This window comes from Ahaetulla prasina, chromosome 12, assembly GCF_028640845.1.
Source record: "Ahaetulla prasina isolate Xishuangbanna chromosome 12, ASM2864084v1, whole genome shotgun sequence".
Lineage (NCBI taxonomy): Eukaryota > Metazoa > Chordata > Lepidosauria > Squamata > Colubridae > Ahaetulla > Ahaetulla prasina.
In genome coordinates, this window is record NC_080550.1 from 24506631 (window position 1) to 24525855 (window position 19225).

The 19225-nt window shown below is 40.4% G+C and overlaps 1 protein-coding gene across 1 annotated transcript in view; it reads left to right on the forward strand.

Moving 5' to 3' along the window:
• MBTPS1 (membrane bound transcription factor peptidase, site 1) overlaps nt 1-19225 on the forward strand; it is an 82780-nt gene that overhangs the window by 3064 nt on the left and 60491 nt on the right. The window contains exons 2-8 of the mRNA XM_058154965.1: nt 4725-5263; nt 9145-9402; nt 13280-13483; nt 14261-14371; nt 16400-16509; nt 18133-18249; nt 18480-18547. Of these exons, the coding sequence (XP_058010948.1) occupies nt 5077-5263; nt 9145-9402; nt 13280-13483; nt 14261-14371; nt 16400-16509; nt 18133-18249; nt 18480-18547 (1055 nt within the window). The 5' untranslated portion in view covers nt 4725-5076. The remainder of the gene's footprint in view (nt 1-4724; nt 5264-9144; nt 9403-13279; nt 13484-14260; nt 14372-16399; nt 16510-18132; nt 18250-18479; nt 18548-19225) is intronic.

The window sequence follows — 19225 nt, forward strand, 5'->3', positions numbered from 1 at the left end:
AGGAAACCTAAAGAAAGATAGAATACAGGTTTTTTTGAATGGGGGTGGGGGGGGGAACCAAAAACACAGAAGGATGAAACTTAAAATATTTTCCTCTTCATTGTTTCTCACTTGTCACATCAAGCAATTGGGATCTCTTCTCTGAAATAGTAAACAGTCTGGGCTGCATCATTTATTTATTTGTCAAATAATTTTTGTAAATAATGTTTGTCAAACGTACAAGATAAACAGGTATAAGTATAAACATGGACATGAACACAGGAAATGAGTACAAATAAATGGGGACAGAAGGACAGGGATAGTAGGCACGCTGGTGCGCTTGTGCCCGCCCCTTACAGACCTCTTCAGAATGGGGTGAGGTCAACAGTAGACAGTTTAAGGTTGAAACTGGGGGGGTATATAAGTATCCATCTGTAATATAGATTGCAAATGGATACTTAGGTGACTAAATGCAGCCCTTGGTGGATATTTCTCATGTCAGAACGATTTATTACAGAGAAAGGAGATTACTGTCTGACAGTTGTGTCTGTGTTGAAGGTTATTCCAAGAAGAAAATCCCTGTGTCTAGCCTAAAATAATATAACCCAGATGCATGAGAATTAGAGCCTGCTCATAAATATCTTTCTGCTCTCAGTATTTCTTCAGAGCTGTATACAAATTCTTTTTCTCTTTGGAAAACTTGTGCTTTGAAATGTTTCTCTCTCTCTCTCTCTCTCTCTCTCTCTCTCTCTCTCTCTCTCTCTCTCTCTCCCTCCCTCCTCCCTCCCTTCCTCCCTCTACCCCCCCTACACACACACACACATTTATTTCAAATTCTTTATGATATTAACAGATTTTCTTCTGACTATAATGTGAAAGTGAGAAGAAAACCTTCAGGGGTGAGGAAAAATGCTCTTGTTGCAGTTTATTAAATCTGATTGTGATTCTGACAGTGTAGTTAAACAATGGGTGTTCCCATAACAACATGGCCATTATAATTTATAAAGTACAAGAGGTTGGTTCATACAAGACATATAAGTTATAAAGTAAGCTGCTACCAGTACATTTAAAAAAAAAAAACTATTTTGGTTGATACCATACTTTCTATAGCATGTATTAACTTTTTAGATTTTTAATTGCAATCCTGTGTGCTGTTGTTTGATTTTGAATGAAATTTGGTTGGTTTTTATTATTTGGAATGTAATGAGAATTTTTGTTGTTTATTCATGTATTGCTTGATTTCAGTAAATTAATTAGAATAGGTTTTTAAAATATAAGACCTGTCTGAAAACCTCTCAGGAGATACTATGCTAAAAAGAACGAATGAGGCTTTAAAGGAAGAGACATGGAAGCTACTAGGAGGAGCGGAAAGTATTATATTGCAGAGTTGTTTGTGGAATTATGCTAATGGGAATATGCAAAAAAAAAGTACTTGGTGCAAAGTTGAAGTGAAATGATTGCAGCAGAAGTGAAACACATGATGTGTACAAAGAGAAAAAGATAGTTGCAGAGAAGATAGTCAGATCAAAGAAGCAGGTAAGATTAAAAGATAGAGGAAAATGCAGGGTGATTTTGATAGAAATAAAAATTTGGGCAATAGCTGAGGAGTGCTAAATAAAAGTGTCTCCTGGAGAATAAATGAAATTGATTAAATGATTTGAAATAATACAGAGGTAAGAGAACGCTAAACGATTTTAGAAAAATTGTGGGAATAGTAGAATTATGTCAAACAGTAGAGTTGAAACAAATGCTATTAATACTAGTGTTCAAGAGAAAAGTTATGAAAAAAATATGCAGTGAGAATGTTGGAAGTTGTAAGGTCCAAGTAAAGAGAGTGAAAATAGAAGGAAGTTAAAATTGAAGCATAGTTTACTTACAAAGTATGTAATGCAAGTTGCATAACCACTTCGTACGTAAACTATGCCTCTATTTTATGTATGTGAAGCTGTACCTGATGACTGAAGAATGCCATTATTGTTCTTGTTGTACAAAAGAAATGATAACAAACCTGAAGTTAAAGGAATCTATTTGTCAAATATATTAAGAAAACTGTTTGGCCAAATTTGAAACTGGAAGGGCGTGAGAAGTAAAAACATTTGCAATATACCTTTACTTTGGCAGGGAACAAGAGGCAGATCAGATTTTTATCTTTTAGCAAGTTGGTGAGAAACAAGCTTACTGCAGATTTGATGATTTAGAGAAAGTGTATCATAAAGTGAACTGGCCTGAATTATGGAATCTTTTGTGTGAATAAGGAATTGACAGTTGATTGTGATGAAAATAAACCATAGGAAGGCGTAAATGGACCAACATGGAACAAGCAAGTAAGTCAAGGATGTGTGATGTTCCCTTAGTTGTTTAATATACTCATGCCAAAAATGTCTGAGGAACACATGTGTTTGCAGAGATGTATTGGTTGGGACCTGAAAGTGTGTGTAGTTTCCTCTGCAGATGGTACAGGTAGTCCTCAACTTACAACTACAGGTAGTCCTTGACTTACGACCATAATTGAGCCCATAATTTCTTTTGTTAAGTGAGACATTAAGTGAATTTTGCCCCATTTTACGACTTTTCTTGCCACGGTTGTTAAGTGAATCACTGCAGTTAAGTTAGTGACATGGTTGTTAAGTGAATCTGGCTTTCCCACCAACTTTGTTTGTCAGAAGGTCGTGAAAGAGGGATCACGTGACCCCAGGGACACTGCAACCGTCATAAATATGAGTCAATTGCCAAGTGTCTGAATTTTTATCGCATGACCATGAGGATGCTGCAATGGTTGTCAGTGTGAAAAACAATCCTAAGTCATTTTTTTCAGTTCCACTGTAACTTGGAACTGTCACTAAATGAACTTTTCTAAATTGAGGACTACCTGTATTTGTTTAGCGACCACTTGAGGTTCCATTAGCACTGAAAAAAGTGATGCAGGATGTATAAATAGCATGTATTTACAATGGTTGCACCATCCCAGGGTAGCTATTTTCGACCTTCCCAGCTGATAAGGCCCTTCTCCTGGGTCCCACCAGATGCACCTCCTTAGGGGACGGGACCCACAACATTCCTTGCCTCCCCTCTCTAGTGGGTCAAGTGGATGTAGATGTCGTAAAATCTGCCTTTTTTAAAATTTCTGCTCTTTTTGTTAGATAGTAGGCTGGATTGCAGACTTGGCTTCTTGGCTATTGTTTACCTCTTTCATTTCCTCTAACCTATCCTTGTTAGTGAACCTGTTTTTGACCTTACCTTTGGCCCATCCTGCTAAATTGCATATTTCCTTGGCAAGATCTATGTGGCCACTGTGTAAATAGTTGCGAGCTAGTTTCTGATTCACCTGTCCAAAGTCAATACATTATAAATATGCGAGGCTCTTTTCAGATTAGAATATCCTGATCTGATTCCTGTAGTGCTGCTTATTCCATTCAGGTGAAAAAGCACGTTGCAGTGGATTCAATACAGGTAGCCCTCAACTTACAAGCATTTGTTTACTACCTGTTTGAAGTTACAGTGGCACGTTAACAAAAGTGGCTTACGATGAGTCCTTGCACTTATGACCATTACAACATCCTCATGGTCATGTGATCAAAATTCAGGTGTTTGGCCACCAGCCTATTATCCTACAATGGTTGTAGCATGGGTGGTGTAATTCCGATCTTTTCCAGCCAGCTTCCAACAAGCAAAACCAATGGGGGAAGTTGGAAACTTAACAACCACGTGATTCACTTAATCATGACCAAAAAAGGCCATAAAATGGAGCACAACTCACTCAACAACCGCCTTGTTTAGCTTAGCAATGCAAATTTGGGTCCCAATTGTGGTTGTGAGCCAAGGACTACCCGTACATTTGTTAGCAAGACGCCTTCCTGTGATAACATTGGGAGTACAACGGATTTGTGTTGCTGGAAATACTTCTTTTCCAATACATCTATTGTGTTTGCATTTTTTTGTTCACTACAATTTCACTTTGCATGTCTGCCAGAGTCCTTGTAATAGAAGTTTAAAATTATGGTTAATGGACATGATAAGTTGATGGAAGACTACACTGTTCTAATTTATTTAGTGACTTCAAGTCTGTAGAGATTCTCAGCCATCTAGGTCATGGTTGTCCCAAAAGTGCTTTTTTAGGAGACAACTGGACATTCTGGGTTTTTTCTTTTGAAGACCTTTCGCTTCTCATCCAAGAAGCTTCTGCTCTGACAGGATAGTGGAGAATGGAAGCATTTATATTCCTTGCAGACAGCTGGTCATTTGCATCCTTTTAGCAGGTCATTGAAGCACTTGGAGGTTTATCTGTGTCCTCAGGGTCACCTGAGTGATGCTCCTGGTTCCTGTAGTCTGCAAGACTTCAAGTTAGTGTTGACTCATGTCAACTAGCAGTTTTCTTGGCAAGATTTTGGAAGTGGTTTTCCATTGCCTCCTACGGTTGACAGAGAGTGACTGGCCCAAGGTCACTAAGCTGACTTTGTGCTTAAGGCAAGACTAGAACTCACGGTCTCCCTGTTTCTAGTCTGGTGCTTTTATCCACTTCACCAAACTGACCCAGTTTGGCCTTGTAGTTTGTCTGCAACCAGTGGAATGGTTGTGTATCTTTTTAAAGTGTGAAGCAGCCACAATCTCTTTTTACTGTCATTATTCCCAGTACCCTTCCACAGCTTGTCACGTAATTTTTAACTTGAGCACCTGAAACAGCATTGCAGCCCAGATATGTCAATATATTCACCAATATTTAACTCACGTAATGTTTATTTTTACAGGTTGCATCTGAAAAGAATATGAACGGTGACCCTTACCCTTAAATTTTGGCTTTGTTTCCACTCGGTCTTGTCTGAAATGGAGTACAGGGCCGATCTGTTGAATCCCGAGTGACCAGATCCTGTAATGAAAAATGGAGAAAAAACGGAGAAAGAAATGAGCCTGATGATTAGGCTTCATCCGGAAAGACTATGCAGACGAGACTTTTGCTTGGCTTGGACAAAACTTTTAACGTCATCAACTTAAAGAGCGCTTAAAAGAGCAGCTTTCCCTGAAATCAAGAGACTGGGGAGGGGGGGGGAGAACTAATTCATGGAGGATCACTATGTGAATTGAATCCATGGAAATCTGGAAATGAAACCTCCTCCTTTCCTGACCATGCAGCTTGCAAACACCTGGTTGTTTCTAACGGCAATCTTACTCTGCGGCAAACAGCACCTGGGCACCAGGCTGGGGAACTCCTCTCATGAAAGTCATTTATGTCCCGACTGCTCTCATCTGACCCTGAAAGTGGAATTCTCCTCAACGGTTGTGGAACACGGTAATGAGTTCTTTGCAGCAAATTTATCGCAGCCTTTGTGAAATGCAAAAATAAATAAATAAAAATGTCCGTCTCTTATAAAATGAAACTATAGATAGTTCTTGACTTAAAACCATTTACAGGTCGAGAGCTACCATTTACAGGTAGTTCTTGACTTACAACAGTTTGTTTAGTGACGGTTCAAAATTACAACGGCACTAAAAAAAGGTGACATGACCGTTTCACACACTTAGGGCTGCTGTAGCATCCCCTAATATCATGTGATCAAAATCCAGACACTGGGCAACTTGCATGTATTTATGACAATTGCAGCATCCCGAGGTCATGTGATCCCCCTTTTGTGACCTTCTGAAAAGCAGAGTCCATGGGGAAGCCAGATTCACTTAGCGACCATGCTACTAACTCAACAACTGGGCGATTCACTTAATAACTGTGGCAAGAGACGTCGTAAAATGGGACAAAACTCACTCAATAAATGTCTTGCTTACCAACAGAAATTTTGGGTCATAAGTTGAGGACTCCCTGTATAGGAAAGGTCTGCTGAAAACGACTGGCCTGGCTTCTGCAGAAGAAGACAGTTATGTAGAGAAACTTTGTCACAGCAGCAAAGGGCTGATTAATTTATTTGCAGTATATTTTTATTTCTGGGAAAGATACTTGTAGGATTGTTGTCCTCAGGAGGCCAAATAACACAGCTGGCCTTGGAGACTCTGACCTTGGTTAAGTCTAGCTCATTATTAACTACTTTGTCACAGGCAGCAAAGTGCATGTTCTGTGTGGTGTATGAAAACTGTTCCACTCTAATGAGTCACGGACTAGAGCAGTTATTCTTCTGGCTTTCTAATCCTGGGGAATATTGGATCCCTGCTGAGAAAGGTCTGAGTATCTGCCACAAAGTGTGGTGTTTTAAAGCTGCATTGGGGGCTTGCTGTGTCAGGACTCATCAGTATAGAATAGAATAGAACAGAATTTTTTATTGGCCAAGTGTGATTGGACACACAAGGAATTTGTCTTGGTGCATATGCTCTCAGTGTACATAAAAGAAAAGATACGTTCATCAAGGTACAACATTTACAACACAATTGATGATCAATATATCAATATAAATCATAAGGATTGCCAGCAACAAGTTATAGTCATACAGTCATAAGTGGAAAGAGATTGGTGATGGGAACTATGAAACGATTAATAGTAGTGCAGATTCAGTAAATAGTCTGACAGTGTTGAGGGAATTATTTGTTTAGCAGAGTGATGGCCTTCGGGAAAAAACTGTTCTTGTGTCTAGTTGTTCTGGTGTGCAGTGCTCTATAGCGTCGTTTTGAGGGTAGGAGTTGAAACAGTTTATGTCCAGGATGCGAGGGATCTGCAAATATTTTCACGGCCCTCTTCTTGATTCGTGCAGTATACAGGTCCTCAATGGAAGGCAAGTTGGTAGCAATTATTTTTTCTGCAGTTCTAATTATCCTCTGAAGTCTGTGTTTTTCTTGTTGGGTTGCAGAACCGAACCAGACAGTTATAGAGGTGCAAATGACAGACTCAATAATTCCTCTGTAATCTGGGTGTGAACAGCAAACATATCAAGGTGTCCTGCAAATGTTGGAAATGTAACCAAAAAACGGGCACATACGGTATTATCATATGTGGTGGACTGGTGTTAAAGCAAAAAAATTTTGGGCAAAAATACATAAGCGGTTAGAAAAGATGACAGGAAAACGTGTAGATTTTAAAGCTGAACTGTTTTTATTAGGATGTGTCCTGCATCAAGAATTACATAGCTTAATACAGGTAGTCTTCAACTTATGACCACAATTGAGCCCAAAATTTTCTGTTGCTAAGTGAGTCAAGTGAATTTTTCCCCATTTTACGACCTTTCTTGCCACAGTTGTTAAGTGAATCGTGGCAGTTGTTTAAGTTAGTAACATGGCCGCTAAGTGAATCTGGTTTCCCCATGGACTCTGTTTGTCAGAAGGTCACAAAAGGGGGATCACATGACCCCAGGATGCTGCAACCATCATAAATACATGCCAGTTGCCCAGCGTCTGGATTTTGATCATGTGACCATGGGGTCTTAGCTGTGGAAAAAAGGTCATAGGTCACTTTTTTCAGTGAAGTGACTTTGGTCACTTAAACGAACTGTAATCTTGAAGAATTAATGGGAGAGTCAGTTTGGTACAGTGCTAGAAATAGGGAAACAATGCGTTCTAATCCTACGTTAAATACAAAGCTGCTGGGTAACCTTGGGCCGGTCACTCTCTCTCAGCCCTTAGAAGCAAGCAACGACAAGCTTCCTGTGAAATCAGCCTTGGTGCTGGAGCAGGTGCTCTGGAGCGTGGCCAGGGGGGTGGCAGGCTGTCTGGACTCTTAAAGGTAAAGGTTCCTCTCGCACATACATGCTAGTTATTCCCGACTCTAGGGGGCGGTGCTCATCTCCGTTTCAAAGCCGAAGAGCCAGCACTGTCCGAAGACGTCTCCGTGGTCATGTGGCCAGCATGACTAAACGCCAAAGGCACATAGAATGCTGTTACCTTCCCACCAAAGGTGGTCCCTATTTTTCTACTTGCATTTTTTACATGCTTTTGAATTGCTAGGTTGGCAGAAGCTGGGACAAGTAACGGGAGCCCACCCTGTTACGCAACACTAGGGATTAGAACCACTGAACTGCCGACCTTTTGATCGACAAGCTCTGCATCTTAGCCACTAAGCCATCGCGTCCCTTTTTTTTCTTTTTTTTTTTCTGGACTCTAGGCAGACATAAAAGTGGCAGGAGTAATTTCTGACTTCCCGGTGTTTCCCCATTGATTTTGCTTGTGGGATCTGAGAGGGAATGCCAGAAATTGTGATCACATGACCGCAGTTCACATCCAAGCACCACAGATCTTGATCAGGTGACTCTGGGGATGCTACAGTGGCACATCTTCACAGACTGTTTATAAGGTGCCCTCATTTAGTGGCATTGCAACTTTGAACAGTTGCTGAATGAGTGGTCATAACTTGAGCACAACTGGAGTTCAGGCACCTAAAACAATTTTTTTAATATTTTGCTGTATGCCACCTGACCTAATGAAAATCAAGGAGCAATAGGGTGCTGCCTAGTTCCTTTCTCTAATGGTATAGGCGGATGACCTTGGGCAAAGGAAGGAAGTGATGCTGCCTGGGAAGCAATCAGAGAAGAGAGGCAGGATCCCCCAATGGCTTGACGGTCAGAGGAAGAAAGTTAGCAGAGACCCTCCCTAATGAACCAAGCAGTTGATTGGTGGTGGCTTGCATCTTCAGGCTTGCAATGACCTGTTTTTATTTTATTGTTCCTGTTCCTGTTCTGTTCCTGTTTCCTCTCCTCTCCTCTCCTCTCCTCTTCCCTCCCCTCCCCTCCCCTCTCCTCTTTCCCCTCTCTTCCCCTCTCCTTTCCCCTCCCTTCCCTTCTCTTCTTTATAATCAATAATCTATTCCGTTCTGTTCTATTATTATTCTATTCCTATCAAATTCTTTTCTATTCCTATCCTATCCTATTATTATTTATTATTTATTTATTATTTATTATTTTTACAAATAACTGTAAATAATGAACATACCCAACACACCTTTTTCCTGTTAAGTTTCCCTACAACAACTCTGTGAGTTGGGTTGGGCTGAGAGACAGGGACTGTTAATATAGTCTTCCAATAAAAGAGCTAAAGTAGCTCATCTAGTCGTGTTTCCTGCTGGCCTTATCCAGGAGGGCTGACACTTTGTTTTCAAGAAAATTTTCTCTCTGTATCTCCTTAGAGGAATTGATTTAGTGGCCCTTCCTGAACTTGTTCCAGTAAAAGGTTTTAGACACTATATAATGGTATGGTTTCCTTTGTCTTTTCTAATGTGTATTTTTCTAATGGGTCCCTTTGCAGAATATATTGTGGCGTTCAATGGCTACTTTTCAGCCCAAGCGAGAAGCAAATTTATTTCAAGAGCACTGAAGAGCAGCGAGATAGAAAACTGGAGGATTGTACCCCGCAACAACCCAGCCAGCGATTACCCTAGTGACTTTGAAGTGATCCAGATCCACGAGAATCAGAAAGTCGGAGTGGAGACGCTTGAAGACCATCCCAATATCAAACGGGTTACGCCACAAAGAAAAGTTTTTCGCTCGCTAAAATACACTGAGAGTAAGCATGTTCAGCATTTCCATGAATTGTTCCCGGGAAGGATTGACCAGTTGTCATACACTTAACTCTATCTTTCTCTGGAGTTTTACTGTTTCCCAATCAAGTTTGGTTTTTAAAACCAAATTTTAAAAATGAATTTCGTTTTAAAAACAAAATTCAATTTAGGGAAAAGTAAGGTTTTACATTTAGGGAAGAAAAGCCAAATGCACAGGTATAATATATGTGGTACCTTGTTCAATAGTAATTGAGCAAGGTACCACATATACTGTACCTGTGAGAGGGATTTTGGAGTTCTAGTGGACAACCATTTAAATATGAGCCAGCATTGTGCAGCAGCAGCCAAAAAAGATAACACAGTTCTAGGCTGCATAAACAGGGATAGAATCAAGATCACATGAAGTCTTAATACCACTTTATAAGGCCTTGGTAAGGCCACACTTGGAATCCTGCATCCAGTTTTGGTTACCACAATGTAAAAAAGACGTTGAGACTCTGGAAAGAGTGCAGAGAAGAGAAATAAAGATGATTAGGGAGGTGGAGGCTAAAACATATATGGTTGCTGTAATTGGGTATGTCTAGTTTAATGAAAAGGACTAGGGATGATACGATCGCAGTGTTTCAATATCTAAGGGGCTGTGACAAAGAAGAGGGCTCAACCTATTTTCTAAAGCACCTGTAGGCAGGACAAAAAACAATGGATGGAAACTAATCAAGGAGAGAAACAACCTAAAATTAAGGGGAAACTTCCTGACAGTGAAAACAATTAAATTGGTAGAACGACTTGCTTCCAGAAATTGTGGTTGCTCCAACACTGGAGATTTTTAAGAAGAGATTAGACAGCCATTTGTCCAGAACGGTATAAGGTCTTCTGCTTCAGCAGGATGTTGGACTAGAAGACCTCCTAGATCCCTTCCAACTTTGTTAATCTGTTCACTGTGTCTCAGCTGTTTCATCAGGATCTTGCTTCGTAATCCAAAATTAATCTATTAATTGATGTGGGTTTAGAAACAATGTCCCTTCTCTGTGGAGCCTTCCTGAAAATCCACCATTGAAGGAGGTTGAGGATGTTTTCTCTCTGCCCAAAGCCCTGAACTGGTATTGTGATTCCTTGTGAAGGGATTAGTTAACTGGGGAAAAAGTATAACCATTCTGTGGGAGAGAGAAAACAATATTTCACTCCAGTCAAGAAATTGCTTTGGAGGTGGTTGGTAGTGGATGGTGAAACCAGAAGCTATAGTTTGTGGAACAATTGTTACACACCCAGAATTGCATGAAACTTAAACTGAATTCAAACTTTATGGCTTCGTGTAGGGTTGGCTATCTTTCCTGGCACTGGACACCTTCATCTTACGTTGCATGATGCTGTGTGCCAGGGTATAAAGTAAAATTATTTAAAGAGTTGCTCAATAGTGAGATGGATGGCATATAGATTTAATAAATAAAAAAGATACATTTTAAAATAGTTGAAACCTTGTGAGAGTTCATGTGATAGCCACATTTCTTGAGAATTTTGGTATTTTGTGAGATTTGGGACTTTTTAAACAAATGTTTTATATTTTTTTATACTGGACATCTGTTGATACCTTCTGGTGGTTCCATAAGGCTTTGATTGTCTTCTTTCCTCATTCAAATGTGCTTAAAATCCAGAGGGAAAGGAAGAACTTTTATTTTATTTTATTTTAATTTTTATTAATTAATTAATTTATTAATTTGTTTTTTTAATTTATTATTTTATTTTTATTTCAGTATTTTATTTCATTATTTATTATTTCTGTAAGGACCAGCTTCTCCCCACCCTTCCAAGAAAGTACAAACTCTTGAGAACTTTGTATTTCAAAAGGAATCTTTTATTGAAAGGGATGAAAGCAAATCAAAAACTCAAAGCAGGCTCTGGGTTCCCTTAGGACATGCAGTTCAGGATAAAGGAAATTAGGAACCCCTACCCATCTACCAGTGTGGATTCCAGCCAATCTGCAGGTATGAATACAAATTGCATCAGCCTCTCTGAGAAACAGATATGAAGAGTTTACAATCCACTCATTCCCCCCTTTTTTCCGAGGTGTGAGATTTCTTCAGGGATTCCTGGCCCCAAGCAATGGTTATAAATCAGGGTAAAGTTTATACAAAGAGGATCAGGCAAGAAATTGGACACTCAGGAAAAGAACTAAATGTGACACTCCAAATCCGCCCCCACTTCCACGAAGAATGGCAGATACACTGATCTGACAATTTCACTATTTTATTTTATTTATTTCATTTCATTTCATTATTTTATTTTATTTTATTATTATTTTTTGTAGTTTGCCCCACTGTTGTAGGTTACAACAGTAAAACGATAACAGTAATCCCAAATCCGCTGTTCACAGTCCATCCAGGTTGTTCACTTGCTCCCATTACATGTGAAGGAAAAAACCCAGTTGTCAGCTGTTTTATGGTTTTGGAGTGCTCTTTCCCCACACATGGCAGCATCCTCTGTGACAATGGGAATATGTACCATCAGCAGCTCTTACCTAGTGTTGGGATTGTCCCATTCCCTTTGATCTATACACCCATTAGAAAAAAGACTGGGCCATTCTTTGGTTTTTTTTCCTTTCCCAGAATATCCCTACAGCTCAGTCTCTGCATTTGCTGAAAAAGTTCTTTTCTGTATTAATTAAGGAGTCCACAAAATCTTTGCTTTGGCCTTATGAGAGATTGTGCTGTGTCTTTGGCCTTGTCTTTCACCTTGAACTGAGCTTTGAAGCTATTGCGTGCGTTAAAAGAATGGAGAACTTGCCCTTTCAATCGTAGAAGGATGGAGTCAAGGCATGTCCAAGATAATCACAGACTGCATGTTTTTGCCGGCTGAAAATGCCACTATGGCAATTTAGATATGATTAATAGATTATCACCGGAGATATGCACTTTTTATGAATTTGTTTACAGAAAGTGAGCATGGGGCTTCCTGTACAGGTAGTCCTCAACTTACAACCATAATTGGGACCAGAATTTCAGACACTAAGCAGTGTGGTTAACAACCATGTTATTTGCTTAACCACCACAGTAAAAATGGTAGTAAAAGCAGGTAATAAAAGCAGGAGACTCTGTACCTGTGATGGTGAACCTATGGCACGCGTGCCAGAAGTGGCACACAGAGCCCTCTCTGTGGGCACATGCGCTGTCGCCAGCAGCTCTTCAGGTTTCTGGCGCGCGCATGCATTCTCATTCATCACGCGCGCCCAAGCACCAGAAACCTCAAGGCCAGCTCGCTGGTGTGCATGTGTGCGCCAGCTACTTGGTCTTTGGGTTTCCGGCGCGCACGCGTGTGCATTCCGGTTTGGGCACTTGGTGCCAAAAAGATTCACCATCACAGCCCTATACCATTTTAGACAAGTTGCTGTCCAGACTCCTCTTAATAAGCTCCAGTGCTGGAGCACCCATAACTTCTGAGGGCAACTTTCATTCCACTGGTTTATTGTTCTTACTGTCAGGAAATTTCTCCTTAATTCTTGGTTGCTTCTCTCCTGGATTAGTTTCCATCCATTGCTTCTTGTCTTGCCTTTTCCAAAGCATCATTTCAATCCCAAGCTACAAATATTCTCTTTTATCGGCACATTGTCATCTATTGGGATCTTAGAAGTAAACCCACTTTCTCACTGCAACTCCCTCCTCCCACTAAATGAAGTCTCTCCTGACACTTGCATAGCTCCTTCCTTTGTGGAATTCCAGCAAGTCTTAAAGTTCTAGCTGTTCAAAGTTCAATACAATAAGGGGAAGCTGTACACATGTTTTAAGTAAATAAATAATCAAATGTAGAGGTAGTTAGACATGAGAAACTAGGTAGTATACAAGTGCCCTCATTGGTCAAGTTATATGTCTGTGCTTCTCAAATCTATAGCAGATTCAGCTACTCCTTGCAATGAGACCAGATGGACGCAGAAGTGGCAGTCTTCCCGCCCGCTCCGAAGGGCAAGCTTGTCTCTGGGTTCCGGATTTTGGCATGCGACGGGCAGGCACTCCAGCAGGCGCTTGCTGAGAGCAATACCTCGGCAGGTGGCACAGACCCTTCAGGCAGACGTACTCTGGCAAATGGGTTTTACAGGTAGGTCTGTTAGTAGATGCCATTCAGAGTCTTCATAATTATAAAAAGGCTTAATAATTAGCCATTGCACAGCTAACTCTTGTTTCTAAAGATTAGAGTTTCCCTTTTTAGTGCAAAAAAATAATATTAGAAGTCCTTCATGTTGGAAGAATTCTTAGTGCAGGTTTATTTTTTATTTTATTTTATTAAGACACTTTATGTAACATTCTTGTGGAGGGTTGCAAGGGCTCATAGAAAAGCTGACAGTCCAGTTCGAGACCCAAGCACCACGCGATGGGCTGAGCTCCTGTTCCTTGCTCCAGCTCCTGCCCATCTAACAGTTCAAAAGCATGCAAGTGCAAGTACATAAATAGGTACCACTTTGGTGGGAAGATAACAGTGTTTTGGGCCCCTTGGCATATGGTCATGCTGGCCACATAACACAGGCTCCCTTGGCTAAGAAACTGAGATGAGCACTGCTCCCTAGAGTCAGACATAACTCAAGGGGAAACTTTTACCTTCGCCTTTTAACATTCATGTAACCCAGTTACATGTATGGCTAGTTGGAGAATTCTGGGAGTTGATTGAAGTCCATTCCCATCTTAAAGCTGCTGAGATTGAGAAACAGTGATGCAACCGGCTAAACTCAAAAGGCAGGCAAAGTATTTCCATAAAACTTTATGTATCAGCATTGTTATCTATCTATATAAGCTTGCAGGAATGATTTCTTAAAATACCATCAGAACCATATCTCTTACACTAACCTGTCATTGTGTAAACCTTCTTCTGTACAAATAGGAGGCGGTGTAAGAGTGGCTGTCTTTGATACTGGACTCAGTGAGAAACATCCACACTTCAAAAACGTAAAAGAGAGGACAAACTGGACAAACGAGAGAACTCTGGATGATGGTAAAAAAATAAACCACCTCAAAACTTTCTTTTAACCAGTTGTCCCAAAGGTGCTTTTTTTTCCAGGAGGCAACTGGACTTTCTCATTTTTTTCCTTTTGAAGACATTTTGCTTCTCAACCAAGAAGCTTCTTTAACTCTAACGGATTAGTGGAGAATGGAAGGATTTATATTCCTGGCAGACAGCTGGTCATTTGTATCCTTTTTAGAGAGTCCTTGCAGCACGTGGAGGTTTATCTGTGTCCTCAGGGTCACCTGAGTCAGAGCTGAAGAAACTTCTTGGATGGGAAGCAAAACGTGTTCAGAAGGAAAAAAACAAGGAAGTCCAGTTGCCTCCTGAAAAAGCACTTTTGGGACAACCATGACCTGGATGATGGAGAATTTCTACAGACTTGTAACTAATTGAATTCTCCATTAAGTGTTGCAGTGGTAATTTTGTGAGAGAAGAAGACTGGGCTCTGTTTTTATTTAGGATATGAAGGCCTTCTAGTTACTGGATCTATTTCCCCAGTCCTGATCGCCAGATTTGATAGAAAAGCTGATCTAGCCTTACAAGGCCTTGGGTTGTATGTTTTGAGTTTTTTGCAGCTTTTCAGCCTGGTGGGTTTAATTAGGCTCTACTGTTCTTCATGAACTTCTGAATTAAAGCCCATTCATGTAAGAAATGTTCCTCCATGTAATATTTGTAAATTATAGTTATTTTCCAGCCATCAGAGAGGACCTTTGGATATATGTAGTTGAGAAGGAAATTGCATTTAAAAAAACATTTAAAAGGAACAATAACCAGTGCAACCTGAACAGAAGTGGCTTCGTTTCAGCATATAATGATTTCATGTGTTTTGTAAACTTTCATATGTTCTATCAGTTTTTGCACTCTTCCAATTTGCTTTGATGTCAGTTGACGATTGTTTGAAGCCTCCGTTCGTAGTGCTTGTGAACATTCTGAAAACATGCCTAATACACACACTCTTTCAACCTATTATCTATGAATTATCTGCATAGCGTCAAACTTTGGAAATATTTTTTTTCCTATTGCAGTCCCAGAACATCCTACAATGGAGGCCACTGAGGCTGGATTAGAAAAAGCTTTTAGTTTTGTTCTGTTTTCATCGAGAGATCTTTTCTTCTCCAGTTCAATTTGGGTTAATTTATATTCCAAAGCACCAGCCGGCAGGATAAGAAATAATGGATGGAAACTAATCAAGGAGAAAAGCAACATGAATTTAAGGAGAAACTTCCTAACAGTGAGGACAATTAGTCAGTGGAACAGCTTGCTTTCAGAAGTTGTGGGCGCTTCATCACTGGAGGTTTTTAAGAAGAGGCTTGTCTGAAATGGCATAGGGTCGCCTGCTTGAGCAGGGGGCTGGACTAGAAGACCTCCAAGGTTTCTTCCATCTCTATTCTGATTGTAGTTCTGCCCTGTCTTGCTCTGCAGAATCTGTGTGTGTGGCTCAGTTCCTTGAATCTTGACAGATCAAGACTACAGGTAGTTCTCAAGTTACCACGGTTCAGTTAGAAACCTTTCAAAGTTTCAAAAGCACTGACCATGGCAGCTTCTCCATGGTCACGGGATCAAAATTCGGATGCATGGCAGCTGACTCATATTTACAATGTTTGCAGTGTCCTGGGATCACGTGATCCCCTTTTGCAACCTTCTGACAAGCAAAGTCAATGGAGAAACCAGATTCACTTTACAGTGAACTTTTACAGTGTTCCTAACTTAACAACTGCACTTAAACAACCGTGGCAGGAAAGGATGTAAAATGGGGGCAAAATTCATTTAACAAAAATATTCACTTAGCAACAGATATTTTGGGCTCAGTAGTGGTCGTAACTTGTGGACTGCCTGTATTTCCTCCTTTCTTCTCTTTTCCTCGCCACAAAATTATCTCTTCCCTAGCCACAATTGACCAGATAGTAACTCATCGAAGTACCTTAAAGTATACCAAAGATAGTGTATCAAAGTATATTTTGTATAAGAGTATACCAAAGATAGTATATATCTTACTTGATTGTTTATTGTCAACAGGCCTGGGCCATGGGACTTTTGTCGCAGGCGTGATAGCTAGCATGAGAGAGTGCCAAGGATTTGCTCCAGACTCTGAACTGCACATATTCAGAGTCTTCACTAACAATCAGGTAAAGAGAGGACCAATATATAGCACAGTGTGTTCTGACCTAAGCTTCCCCAGCAGCACGAAGCCGAGGCCTTATCCCGATAAACCCCTTTTATTTAATTTACAATGAATTCCTCTCCAGCAAAGTCTTTCCTCTCCCAGTCTTTCAAGATAGTTCACAATTACCAACCTTTATCAGGCTTGGAGGATGGCCAGGCTGATGTAATAGACAATACTTGGCAAGAATGCAGGAACAGATCTTCACCCAAATGAATTAATTGTATCCTGCAAACTCCCCTCCCCTTCACTCCTTTTTATTCCCTATGGGAGGTGCCATTCACTGTCCACTTGTGGCTTTACTCCTGAGTTGACCCTTAGCTGTTCCCTTCTGGCAGCTCTGTGCATGCGCACATGGGAACAGGCTCCAGCTGTTTGTCTGCCTCACTTGATATCTGATTCCGAAGGCAGCTGACAACTGTCAGACGGCCCTGGCTCCATCTCTGCCTATGATACAGAACACACGTCAAAGCCTTTCCCAGATTCCAGGATTGGCCCATGTTTCTCCCCAACCTTCTCACTGTCTGAATCTGCTGCCAGATCCTCTGGCCGCTGGTGGGCCATAACAGTGGTTAAGGAGTTAGACTTAACTCTGGGGAGGATCAATCCATCCCAAGTCATGGAAGCTCCCTGGAAGCCTTTGGGCCAGTCCCTAAATCTATATCCTAAGTTTGTGGTGAAAATAAAAATGGGAGGAGGGAATGCTGCAGGTGCCCTTTCAGTTCCTGGAGAAAAGAGGCAGCATGTAAATCTAACAAATATAAAGAGAAATCAGTGTAGCATTCCCAATCTGATGCTCTCTAGGCACAGGAAGATTGCATCTGCCAGACTCTCTAGCCTGCCTCTCCGAGGAATCCCAGCAGGGAAAGCATTTTTAGGGATCAAACTGTTGGTTCTCCATGCATTATATTGGAACCCCTTAAACATCTCCTTTTATGTGTGTGTGTAAAAGTTTGCTTCTATGTATCTTGAGATCAGCACTGCAGATCTTAAAAATCGGTTTAAGAGTTTGGCTCCAAATACCAGGGTGAAGCTCCTATTTTTAATGGTAAAATTGGGATTTTAAGACTGAATTCATTGAAGAGAAATAAATTTTTGAGATAAGAAAGGTATCAATTTGGTCATGGAATTTGGGAAATCCTTCCCTTTCCTTTTCCCTTCCCTTTCCTTCCCTTTTTTCCTTTCCCCCCCTATTTTTTCTCTATTTCTTTCCTATGCGTTTCTTTTTCTTCCTTCCCCTTCCTCATTTTCCTTTCCTTTCTCATTATTTTCCTTTTCTTTTCCTTTCTTTCCCTTCCCTTCCCTTTCCTCCTCCTCCTCTTCTTCCCCTTCCCTTTCCTTCCCCCCTTCTCATCTTCCTCCCCCCCTCAAATGGACAGCCTAAATATGGGAAAATAGAAGTATATGTCCCAGGGCAAAGTTCTTGATAATATTGCGGTCATTACAGGGAAGTTTCCCGTTTCCTTAATTTTGGGTAGTACTGTAGTGGGTCCCTCTTCTGTATGCATGAAGAGGCCTGGCAAATTTCACCTTGAGGATAGTTGTTGTTATTATGCTTAATATTAAGATCTGTTTCATTTTTAAACAGGTTTCATATACATCTTGGTTTTTGGATGCTTTTAACTATGCTATCTTAAAGAAGATTGATGTGTTGAACCTTAGCATTGGAGGCCCAGATTTTATGGACCATCCATTTGTAGACAAGGTTGGTATGGAGTGGGGTGTGTGGGGGAAGAGACTGGTAGAAATTAGACCATTCGTCTCAGAAGATTTCGTTTAATAGAAACTTTGGTTTTACGCAAAATAATAATAGCATGGGGAGATTGTATCCATACAGTCAAACCTGGATTGCTTTACAATGTAACATTCTCTGAATATTAAGTCTTAATGTAGCTAATTCTTCGGTTTCTAACATCTGATTATTTTCATTCCAAGGTGTGGGAATTGACAGCCAATAATGTTATCATGGTCTCTGCTATTGGAAATGATGGTCCTTTGTATGGGTAGGTGGTTTTTTTAATATATATTTTGAGCAGAAAAGTATTTCAGAGTAAATTTACAATAAAGAAACACTTTTGCCATCTTTAAAAAATAATGCCAATTTTCCCCAAGTAACTGGATTTCTTTTCAGAGTAATCCTTCACCCTAAAACACATTGTCATGGTTCCGAGTAATGGCCCCAGTTCAGGACTCTGAAGCTGTGGTTTTTCTCAAGGATCCATTTTATTGGGTATCATATCAGCATGTTCAAATGTGAAACCAACTCTAAATATTTCCCGCAGTTTGTTATAATAAAAAAAATAGACATCCCCTACCCCCTAGTGTCACAGGTCATGTTAGCCAACCAGGTAGATGGCCGTTTACTTAGCTATTCCCTCTGGCATTACCAGCTCTCGTTGAGACGACCTTGATTCCCACGGGCCTTATCGCTGTTATGTCTGGCACATGGGAGGAAAATACCCCACACCCTGTAGTTCCCCCACTCCCCCATATGTATGGCAACCTAAAAACGAAGTAAAAAAGAATACGGTGTCCGCTAAAGTCGTTTTGAGAGTTGACACATATTTTATTTTTATTTTTTTTATTTATTTGTCAAACACAACAGTATATATAAGTAGAAGCATGAAATAACCATACGAATTGGATACAATCAAAGGGAACATTAGGACAGGAACGGTAGG